The sequence below is a fragment of the Ascidia mentula genome, chromosome 9 (assembly GCF_947561715.1).
Source record: "Ascidia mentula chromosome 9, kaAscMent1.1, whole genome shotgun sequence".
In the NCBI taxonomy this organism is placed as follows: domain Eukaryota; kingdom Metazoa; phylum Chordata; class Ascidiacea; order Phlebobranchia; family Ascidiidae; genus Ascidia; species Ascidia mentula.
Genome location: NC_138574.1, coordinates 11,979,090 through 11,991,366, shown reverse-complemented (window position 1 = coordinate 11,991,366; position 12,277 = coordinate 11,979,090). Strand labels below are relative to the sequence as shown.

General features: G+C 39.3%; 1 protein-coding gene across 1 annotated transcript; it reads right to left on the bottom strand.

Annotated features, from left to right (window-relative positions):
- Positions 1-575: 575 nt before the first annotated feature.
- Positions 576-11,863, bottom strand: LOC145913075 (complement factor B-like). The gene is made up of 20 exons (XM_083000601.1): positions 11,720-11,863; positions 11,041-11,178; positions 10,258-10,389; positions 9,920-10,132; positions 9,062-9,199; positions 8,555-8,731; positions 7,740-7,937; positions 7,027-7,209; positions 6,428-6,639; positions 6,019-6,160; positions 5,633-5,752; positions 5,410-5,483; positions 4,457-4,622; positions 3,801-3,949; positions 3,230-3,353; positions 2,596-2,747; positions 1,957-2,191; positions 1,668-1,809; positions 1,368-1,518; positions 576-1,092 (listed from the first exon to the last, which is right to left on the bottom strand). Exons 1-20 carry the CDS (start codon positions 11,763-11,765, stop codon positions 922-924), a joined length of 3,063 nt encoding a protein of 1,020 aa, XP_082856727.1. The 5' UTR covers positions 11,766-11,863; the 3' UTR covers positions 576-921.
- Between the last annotated feature and the right edge of the window lie 414 nt (positions 11,864-12,277).

Sequence of the window (12,277 nt, the reverse complement as noted above, 5' to 3'; positions counted from 1 at the left end):
GAAGAGCAATTCTGATTAACAATACAATAAACTTCAATTTAGTTTAATGGGTATTCTTCAATTTACTTTGTATTTGCAACCTTTATTATTTTGTAATGCGATATTATGTTCAGCCACTCTGTTACTGCACATGTACATAAAGCATTTCGAAGGTGGGTTGAAATTTCGCTTTTTATATTGATTAAAACTGAACCTTGCTGACAAAAGGATTTAATTATTTAAATTAAAATTTGCTGATCTTCCAATGTGCTGTCTTCCTCTTTAGCCCCACCGTGCGGTTACCTTTATTTTGCTTTGTATTGTTTAAATACGTTTTCAAGATCCAATCTTACACAACGCTTTGCAGCGTTAAAAATTTGATTCAGTGGTCTGCTATTCGACATGAATTCTTTTTTTCAAATATATATATATAATATCCTAGCACTAAAAGGAATTATAGTTTTACACCCTATAACACAACTAAAGACAACCCGGAGACTAATAGGTTTAGTTTACAGACGACTCTTGTTGATGGTGAAAACAGCGGAGAAAAAGCCTAACCAGTGAATTCCTATGTCCACTTACTAACAGTTTCAAACTAAATTGTTACAATGCCACACGATATTTTATTTCCGTCGCTTTATTTTACAATACCCGAAACAAAATATACAGGGGTTAAGTTTTATGTGCTGTGGAAGATTGTGAGGAAACGTTTTGCCACTTTGGACTAAGTGTGATCGGCATGTTCATGTTGGTGAAACTCATACCCATTTGCAAGGTATTTACTTGGTCTTAACCCGATATAGTTCGGAATACGACAGAGTTTTTAAGCACAAACAGAAGTGACACCAAAAGGACTACTAAACCAATGCGACTACAGCAGCAACATTATAAAAAAATTAATGAACTTGGGTATCTACAAAGCGTATTAAATTAAGCATATCATGGGACGCTATTTATCTTCTCATCTATCCATCCTTGAACTTGGGAAACATCTGTGTAGTAACCAGGATAGATGAAGTTTTCACTAGCATGCCTGCGTGCACATCCTATCCCAAAGCTGACGATTCCTATCTGTATCCAGCATATTTTGTCGGTGGTTTTGTCTCGGTACTGAATAAACACATGAGAATTGTAATTTGTTTTTGCCATAATATCTCCTAAAATTTCTTTATTGCTTAAAAAAGCATTACATGAATCTTGCCTGGAAATTACCTACCGGTGTGCGATCAGTTTTTTAGCAATTTAACGCTGGTGTAACCACTACTAGTCCTTCATGCTTGACTAGACACACTAAGTATATCGCAAAGCATTTGCAGTTTTTGGCATTTTTGTTGAAAATTATTGCACGATCATCTGCCTTTATATATTCGTTACAACGTCGTTACCTTTCTAATTAAGGGACCGCCGCTGTCGCCTTGACAAGCATCAGCAATATTCCCAGGCTTATTCGGCGGTGATCCAGCGCAGAATAATCGCTCAGCGAAGGGAACACGATTGTCGACTTCTTTGAAGTGAAGTTCCAATCCTTGACGACATCTGGCGGAAAAAAAGCCTTTTCCATAAAACAAACAGGGTATATAGGTATTGCTCCCAACAATTAAGTTAAACAGACCATGCTTTATTATTTCATAATGCTTTTAGTTTTCCAATGGACTAAGCTTGTTGTTTGCTTCTTGGTAACTAACATTCTCTCTGGCTTCAACTGTAGTTGCGCTTCTTGTAAGTCATACGGGACGTTCCTCTTTACGGTTGTGTCAGAACGACCAAAGCCGGCTACAACGACAGTCGCTCTGGATTCCTCAACATTCCGATCCGTCAACCAGTGTCCTGAGCATAACTTTACACATGGTTCTCCACATTGCGGTCAACTCTTAAACTTATTAGTAAACACATCCATCTAGGTTTGCGATAAGATTAGTTTGAACCAACCACCAAACTTATATGAAATAATAACAATCGTTGAGCGTACGATACCTTTTCTTTTACAAGCAACTTCATCCGAATCGGTGTCGTCAATGATTCTGTTTCCATTCTCGTCCAAAACTTTCTCGTTTGTCAAGCACGAATTACTGCAGGGGAGACACACAGGACGTACGTACGGAGAAAGGGGAATCGTCCCGTTGAACTTGGCTCGTCCCTTTCTATTGGTTGTTGGAAAAAAAAAGCTAGGCCCGTCAGGTTTTGGGTGAACTGCAACGCCGACTCGAATCTAAAAAAAATGTACAGCATTGCAGTTGCGAAAGTACAGCATTGCTACAGCTAAAGTACAGCATTGTAACAGCGTTATGGCGATCATTTGACTTGTAATCATAGGTTTTACGCTTAACATTCATTTACTGTTAATAAGGATAGTTTTTCTTCATCACTGATTTGCTACTTTATGTAGTAAAAGACTTGTATAACCGTATTAATATTGCAAATACATTTAACAGTTGTTAGTGTCAAATAACGATCATAAATTAAAATCGTGCCTTTGCAATATGTAAGTCTCTACTAAATAGATACAGGAATGTGTTCACTTCCATATTGAAAACATGTTAGCGTAAGTGCTTGCTTCAAAACATATAAGGTCGTGTTAACGTTGTGGTTATACATATTTTCAACCAAACCTACCAGAGCGACGTCATAATCGAATTTGGTTCTGGAGTGAGTTCCCGTTGATACGTCATTTCGATCGAATTGGGGATGAAGATAAATCCTTCTTGGCTGGAAAACTTCTACGACCGGGTTTAAACTGCTGCCTGCTCTTGGTCTTTTGAAAAGACCTAAAATATAGAAATGCCATAGTTGGCGAGAACGGAGAATTACTATTGTTACTTTATATAGAGAGTTACTTGATACCACTTACAATAAAAAAGGGTTTTATTCACAAAATCTACAAGCGAAAGTGCCAATATATTCATTGACCTGCATACAACAGTCTACTTCTGCAAAGGTGCGTATTCAACAAATATAATAGAAAAGTGAGGGTCCGCCTATTCTACGCTTTTCCTGATCCAATAAAATGTAAAGAGTGTAGAGATAATAGTGTTAAAAAGGGACGACAAAAATGTATCAACAATAAGCACAATAAATAAAATGGCATGGGCCCGATTGCGATAGATTGCACAGGACGTTAGGGGAGCGTGTGGGCCAAAACAAACAGGATGGTGATTCGTGCAAGGATATCCTTTGTTTTTACTCCCGAGTGAGGAATTTTCGCCGCTGTTTTTTGATGACTATTAAACAGTATTGCGAACATCCGTACCCACTGCAACCACAATTTGGTTCTCTATTAGACTCTGGTCACGGTAGTAGTCGAATACGTGTGCTGCTGTGAGTACCCACTGTTGACTAATCAGGGATCCTCCTCCGAATATAGTATCAAAGCACTACAAACAGTTAAATATTTGCGTTATAACAAGTTTTTGGTAATTCATTTCTTTACACATTACAACGGGGCGACTGTGTCCCAGGGTTAAGTGGTGCAAAAACTACAGTTTATCCGTCGTTTTTATTCACGCCACCATAGTTTAGAACCGAGCTTACAATGCTTAAAAGTGCCGGTCGGCGTATTGTTCTACCACGAAACTTGTTAAAGTTTGTCGAACCACATCTTTATATTTCTGGTTACTCCTGAAGCACTCGAATATTTGTACACAACCCAATTTCTTAGATTAACTATATAAGTACATACTCCTTACACGGCGAAAAATGCTATCTTGCGGGAGGACCATGTCATTCATGGTTTGAATGAGACTGAAAACCGAAATGCCAATGCTTTAGTCCTAGTTATCACTTTACCAATGCTTTAAATACATTTTTTACAGGTTTCTTACATCGTATATATTTAAACTTCCTGAGTTATCCATAATTGCTGCTTGCCAAGGCCAAGTGTGATTGACTGCTTTCCCTCCAACCACTCTTCCATAACTCGCTTTTTTGAGGATGTTTTCTGGTCCGCTTTCCTGTCCGCAAGTTCCTAAGTCTGCAAAACAAGAAAGAGCTTCGACTGATTACAAATGCAACACAACTTTTCCCATATTCAAAAAAGAAGGATGTTTGTTAGCATACAATTTTTTAGTTCATTTTTTAGCGCACTAACGAGTAGCATTTGTCTCGTGTCGCGATATATTTGACGATGGAAGTGAATAAATTAGTTTTTATAGGATTGCCTTAAAATTTACGGCATGAAAGTACATTGCTGAATTGACGTAATACTATTTGTCAGACATACCCCTTTAAAGTACATAAAAATAAAATGTAAGGCCCGTAATAAAATTTGTTGCAAAATGTTTTCATATCCCAACAAAAAAATTTAACCACAATGCGTTCCTGGTATTTTTTACATTATTACATAATTGGTTGTCACTCACAAAATTGGGACTTAGCTTGCCCAAAAACTAAGGCGAAAATGTACGCTGCAGCAGTTAACTCATATATAACACCACCGGGCTTTGGAACTAATTTTTCGGTTATGGGAACAACGAGTCACCTGTAGTGAAGTTGACAACTTTATCTAATAACTGGTTGAGCATATAATAATTCTGAATTTTAATAAAATTTTCCTTCTTGCTGGCAAGATTGCGTAACTCCGTGATTGCGCTCTCTGCTTCCCGCGAAAGGTCTGCGCATGAACCGCACGCTGTCACGGTGTAGAACTGCAAACATTGATACAGACAAATTTTACCTAATTGTTTTTATCAGACTTAGTTGGTCTATATAAAGCGCAGTGGCAGTCTTTAATTTAGTGTGCAAAAAAACAGTTTTGTAATTTCCTGAGGGGGCCATTATTCCATATATTGTAGAACAGGATTGAAATGGGATCACGTGGACCGCAAATTACATAATTTATGCTATAGCGGAAAAAATCAAATTGTTATAAAATACTTGATGTTGACAGGCTGATCTGTCGCAAAATACTGACAATGTTGACAGGTGGATCTGTCGTGCGCGTATTAAGAATTAACATAGAAGCGCTGTTTTTATCCTCTAGGAATTTGATTAAGCGCACAGGCGCCTTGTAGCGACGACTATTGAGTGGAAAGTCTTTGCCTGGCCGTATGGTCCGCATAGTCGTCTAGAAGAGTCACACCGCACTGATGAAACCTTATAGGTTAAGAGCAAAGGAACCTTCGGAAAACTGTGGATGAGCAACTGAGAATATATTTCCGATATTCAAATTCAGACATGCAAACATGCCAATACTTTAACCCTTTAACGCATTAAATGCATTTGCTAATCTGTATTGAATCAAATTAAACTGAATTAAAAATGATTATACTGAGTATTTTGTATCAATATATCTTCATTTAAAAGTTAAAACTGATTTGAAACTTTGGAACTGAGAGGATTCAAGTTTGCAGTGACCTTAAAATGATTGAAAACCACAGTACAGAATAAATTATGCAACGTAACTTATCAGAAAGTCAAAAACAACACAATTACTTCGAGATGTTCATTATACTGGTTTTGCAGATGATTTTTCATCTTCATAGGATTTTCGCCCTCATTATGCATGCCTGCAAGAATATTTGTACCTGGATATTTTATTTATAAAATCATACGTTGTCGCCTAATTTACCAATTTTATTACGCAATATGTATTTTATATTTTAATGACGATGGCGAAAGTAAAACGAGTCGAATTATATTTTGAAAGCTTTCTTACCGTCGGTAAAGAGAAAGACGTGTTTATTTCTCTCTTTTTGTGTCAACCCCAGTTGTGCGTCCAGTGTCCCAATAGCTTTGGCCGTAGCGGTATTTCCCCTCAATTCATCCACCAATGTTCCTGATGACGGAAAAAGATGTTGTAACAAAAGTTAACTGTAGAACATGGGTCGGCAACCCGCAGTTACTGAACCACTAAACCCTCTGGACACAAAGTGACGATTATTGATGGTTTCGTGTGCGTTGAGGAGTAAAAAAAATCCATGTCAGTTTACGGTTTGCGGCTCCGAGCATGTTTAGTTTGGAGCAAAAACATTTTAATGTCTCTTCGCATGCCAAAGGTTGCCGACATTCTCTGTAGAGAGTGGGATTCCAAAATCACAATACCGTTTGTTTTTTCCGCATGAAGTTTGTCCAGTTTCTTAAGAACCACTTTGGTAGTGGCTTCCTCGTGCAACGGTAAAAGGACTTCAACTTCACTTGCATACGCAATTATTCCGTACTTGAGTCCGTGTTTATAGTCTTTCAGCTAAATAGAGTTTGTGCGGTAGTTGTGGGATGGCCGCTGTGATTAAATCTAAGTCAAGTCCTTCTTAACGAATAAACAGAAACATATACATTTTGCGCTATTTAACTGTAAATATCGAAGTATTTGTCTTACTTTTCCTCGTACCATTTCAGTGGGTTATTATCACGTCACGTCTTTGACACAAACATAACTCTAGCTAACGCTTGTACCTTTGTTAATAATTAATTTTTATTATCAACCTTTTAATTTCTTGTTATTTCTTCTTACCCTTTTCACGAGGTTCTTTGCGAATGCGATTGCGAAGTAAAAGGCTTTGTTGCTGATACTAATTGAGGCATCAAATATGAACGTAATGTCGTGGCCGGTAGTGTCGGTAATGGATATTGAACGACCCAAATTTCGTCTTTTTGGTGCAATGTACGAGAGACTGCCAGCCAACTTCCGCAGGGATTCGCTCGGGCGATCCGGATAACGCGGATCTGCAAGAAATGTTTTTACATGGTGATATAACGCGTAAACGTCAGCATGACTTTATATTCTGGCTTCAAGATTGGAGTACGGAATCAGTGTCAAGCACGTTTCCATATTTTTCACCGCGAAAACAGAAATACGCGGTCTAGAATCACTCAATAGTCTTATGGGCAACAAAGACTATTCATTTGTCGTTATGATCGTATTTTTCTGACTTACATATTTCGCCTCTATGTTTCCCAAACATGTACGTTATTATATATATCGCACGCCAACAGTTTTACTTCAATGTAGTTCTTGTTCCATTTGGAGCGCAAGGACATCTCCGAAATTTATAAACTTATTATCAATAACTCCACTAACTTACATTATAGTATCACTCGTGCGAAACATACCAATGCACTCCGGGATTGTTCCTCCGCTCCATTCCAGGGTCCACAAGCAAGTCTGCGTGGGTTCTTCAGAGAGAACGTAGTAAGGGTCGCACTCGAACGTGACTTCTTGGCCTTCCGCAAAATTGTTTCCTATTCTAGTTCCGTGTACAGGCCAACCCGGATCGGGACAACTGTCTGTAACGCCTAAAAAACAGGTTTATCTGCTATTTACATTAAACAAGAAACAAAACATAAACCCTCTAAACAGGAAAGCCAAGGCTATTATGCTATTAATCATTCTTAGTGGACGTTTCGAAAAAAGCTGCTGTGTTTATCACCAGTATATTTTAGATATGAGCTACGATAACAAAGCATTGAGGTGGGCAAGCAACTGAACGAAAACTCATAGTAACTTGACAGCAACTGCACTAGAGCTTGGCAGTGACGTCATCATTTCAGTTGTGTCGAGCTGAATATATTGCATAATTTGTCGAAACTTTTGGCACCTCTTATTGAGGTATATTGTACAGCATAGTCAAACCTATTGAGGAGTATAGTTGAAAACCTATGGTTTCAGAATCTTCAGTCGCATGCAGATGTATTACAAAGCATGTTTATGTAAACAGCTATAGACAGCTACCGAGTGCGTATTGTATTTTTTTAGGCTTGTTGTATGCGTGCGTTATTTCAGCCGCTTCATAACGTTAAAAGAAATGCGAAGAAAACAATCTCACCCCTCCTTTGACACGCTGTCATGATCCCACTCCACCTCCCATCCTCCAAGCAGGTGCGATTCGCTGATCCACTCAATACGAAACCATCCGCACATAGAAATCGAACGGTCGAGTTAACCGGGAAGACATTTCTGTCTTCAGAAACTACACGAAGGTTCCTTTCCTGTAGGTGCTCCGTCGGGTCACCGCAAAATATCTCTGCCCAAGGAACAAACTTGTTTTTTGATGTTGCACTTCATGCAGTTCTACAATTTAACGTTCTCGAACATCAGACATTATCACCAGCTAGTCGGTTTTAAGAACCAGTCCCATAAGATTTCAAATGCCGTGACGACTTTTACATAAGGCACTTTATACTGACAGACTGGAAAGAAACGTTTCCGCGTTTGTGGAGGGAATTATTAGACCAGGAATAAAGTAAGAAATGATCTTGTTGCAAAAACAAAATTAAATTAAAGACATTTTGTTCAAAATGTTGAGAATATGACGTCACACAATCAACCGAGAGATACCGGCTTTCAGGCTCAAACGTGAAAAACATTTCTCAAAATACCAATAACCGAATGTCATTAACATCATAATTATTATTACGGAAAAGATTGTTGGAGTAAAATTATGTAAGATATGTTTTTAACTACATCTATATCTTGGTTGGATGATTTAGCAGTCATCTAGGCCAGTCCTAGGAATCACTTTTTACAAGAATTTCAGTGCTTTTATCCCAAAACCAAATCATGTTGTCAGTGGGAGATTTCATAAACATTTCTAAGTAACTAAATCTACACAAAATCTACACACGTTCAAGTACTTTTTACCTTGGCAAGTGACCGGGTTGCCGTACCACTGTCCCGAACCAGAGCATTCCAGACTGGTGTCCCCACTGCGAAGAAAATACCCATCTTCGCACATGTAATTAGCTGTGCTATATATTCCCTCGTCGCGATATTCGATGCGAGCGTTGGGCCTAGCTGGCGCAGCGGTGCAGTTGACCCCTGTGAATGTTTAAAATTAGCTGGCGTTTGGCAACAACGGTAAAGCGTCCGACCCAAGTAGAAAACCTGATCGGTGTTCGGTGCCAGCTTAAGCCTCGTTCGAATACCAGTGCGGTAAAAAATTATAATCACAAAGCGAGAAGGCAATAAATCTTTCTAGGTTGGAATGAGTTGTTTTTATGGATAATTGGAAGCCATGGACCCAATGCAGCGAAAATGCAGCGGCCGCTTGGCGCCGAAAGGTACCAATTGATTTGTTTGTGAAACCCGAAGTTCCGCAATGGGAAATTCCAATACAAGCAATTTTGGCAAGGGAAATTTACAGCTTACTTGGATTGACGCACGTCCTTCCGCATGGGCCATCGCACATGCACCTTTGATTGACGTCACAATCAGCATCCGTTACGCAATCTCCCCCACACGTCAGATTGTATTGATTGATTGCATCCATGTTGTACTGACAATGCACTTAAAAGAAGATTAATTTGATTTGTGGTGAAGATAGAGTGAGTAACTGTTGTTTATTTGTGTCGCTACGCCATCGAGGTGTTCATTTACTTAAGCATCCTACGTGTTAAACAAGCTAGTTAGTAAACTAGCCTTGATAGGCGATTGCCCATAAAAATATCTAGATTTCATATTTTTTTTCAAAGTCAAAATTTAGAAAGAAACATTTAAATAGAAGGTTCACTGGCTTCGCAGCCAAGGCATTGCAGCCAAGCTGGATCTTTTCCTTTTCCCGACAAAGTCGCCACTTTTCCCGACAAGTCGGAGCGAGATGCGAAAAAATCAAGCTCCCGGTGACGTTTGAACTCACGACCATGGGCTAACCAGGCCCAACGCTCTACCAACTGAGCTACAAGAGCTCAGTGGCTTCACTGGGTATATTGTGGCCAAGGTAGCGCACAACTTGTCAGGCGACCTTCTCATGCGCATGTGAGTTCAAACCTCACCGGGAGCTTGATTTTTCAGATCCCGCTCCGACTTGTCGGGAAAAGTGGCTGATCCAGCTTGGCTGCAATGCCTTGGCTGCGAAGCCTGTGAACCTTATGATCAGAATATTAGAGCTGTGATCGCCAAATATAAAGGGCCTGCGCAGTGGGGCGGGCCTGCCTTGCTTTGCGATGGCATTACTTCTGCATTTAAATAGAATATATAAAAACAAAACTTTTCTTTTCCGTGCTTTACCTGCGCAATATACATTGCCCGGAGTCCAATGCCTGCGGGAAGTGCAAGTGATTTGCGGGCCGATTGCGACCATTCCCGCAGGACAACGATAGTTGACAATGTCGCCGTATCGGAATCCGGAGTTTACTTCATGCACGGCATGGTTTTCAAAACGAAGTACGTTGTATCCTGTGCTGCTATGGGCCGCTGGCGGAGGATCGTCACAACTCCCAGCTATAAAAATATATAGTTAAGGTTTCAAGTTTAATAAAGGCACGTTGGTTCAGCCCTTAACCAAATTGGTTTGTTTTATAATTGATATCATAATTAATAGCAGCAAGATTGTACAATAAGCTTACTTGGATTAAAGCAGGACATCCCACAGTTGCCGTCACAGCGGCATCGCTTCGATCCTCTGCACTGCGAGTCACGGGTACAGATTTTTCGGCATCGGTAATTTACCAAAAGCTCGTTCCTGTCTGGACATTGACCTTTGTTTGAAAAAATAAGATCAAAGGAGTGAACGAAATATTGAGATAGCAGAATCTCCACTCAGCTCCATGGTCGAGAGAGGCTTGGTCTTAGATCATGTACTGGAGTAGTAATGGTTGCACATATAATGTATGCTTTTCTAACAGCAAATTTGCAGTCAAGCATTTTCTCTGTTGCTATATAATATGCGCTAATACGATAAACTAAATTTGTTGCTATGGTCTTCCCCTGTCATCTTGTTTATAGAATTAAATGCGTTGCCTTTTACAGAAACTGCAACAAAAGTGGCAGCACAAGAAAAGCTTGCATTTGCACAAACGCCGTTGCAATGATTACTCACGCTCGAAGCCGCAAGCATTACACTTGTTGCAGAAGCAAGATTTTCTTTTAAGGTGTACGTGTATCTTGTATACAAGCATGTCATTATGGCATTGAAGGCGTTTTTAAAAGATTCCCTTTAATCTCCACACATATTGAACTACGGTCTTCGCTATGAATTTAAAAAATAACAACTATCATCCTGATATTGCGATAAAAGCTTGTTTCATTTGGTAATTGGGATGTTCCTATTCCTTAAATTTTCCTGCCTGATTCCGCGCAGGAATATGACACCAAAAAATGTGCACTAGTAACATTAAATTCGTTTTTACCACATCTTGCTAATTCATAGCCTTCGTCTTCGTCGTTGTCACAATCTCCTATGCCATCACACACCCTGTTGAAGCCCAGACATAGGCCATCAGGACATTTGAACTTTCCGTTGGAGCACAGTCTTGTGCAATTCGCGGCTGTGAAATATTCACAAATGTAAAAAGGGGGCCAAGAATATTTCTGAAGATTCAACGAAATATTAACGCAGTATTGGCGCTGACCATAGAACACGACCGTTTGTTGAATGTGTCCGCAAAAAAAGGCCCCGTGCGAGCAAAAAGGTTCCTGTAGTTTATGCGTTATTGTCTACTGGCGCTAACAAAACTAAAACAAGTCACAAATTAGCATAAAAATAGTTTTGTTTAAGTCCTGGTGGTATTAGTTTCAAATAAATTCGTGTTTTGAATTTCTATAACGATCCTAAATCGCACTTGAGATTACAAAGCCTATCTTGCTTCTTTACATAACTTAATGAATCAAACAGTTATACGATACTACAGGTCCTCAAACTGCGTTGGAATAAACTGCACCGATTCATTTCTTTTCCGGGTTAGAGTCATTACTTCGCATTTGATTCATTAATTAATTCACGCGTAACAAACAGTGCCAATATTTGTTGAAAAATACAAGTTTACTACAAAAACAAAATCAAACAGATTTACGTAAGTGTTCACTCACCACCAAAGAATGCAACCACTGCTAGCGCAACGAAGCATGTCTTCATGGTGACAGACAGTTCAGTGATTTTTTTCTATGTTGGCTGTTGCGTTTTCATTAAAATCTAGAAGTAAATGCAAAATTTAGGGTTATAAAAATGCTAAGAATAAGTGTATCCTTAACAGAAGTGAAGTCAAGCCGACATATTTTACGTGAAAGACCTTTCAATGTGCACATCATAAGCTGAAATACCATTCAATGGTAAATGTTAACAAATGATAAAATCTATTGTTATGTGCCTATTGTATTAAGTTTTAATGACAATTGCATTTTCGACAGTTTGCCTTGGCGTTTTCCTGATACTTTACCATTTGCTGCTCGCTTGTGAGAACTTGAACTTGCCTATTGTAAACTGTGCTCTCACAGTTTTTGCGTGTCCCAAATCATACTGCGTGTCCCAAATAATACTGAAATGCGCTTCCTGTACTTCGAGTTTCTCGCTACATGGACCGCAGAAACGCTTCTGCAGGCCGTTCCCCCTTGTGCCACGACACCAACGAGACATCTGTAATGGGCCCA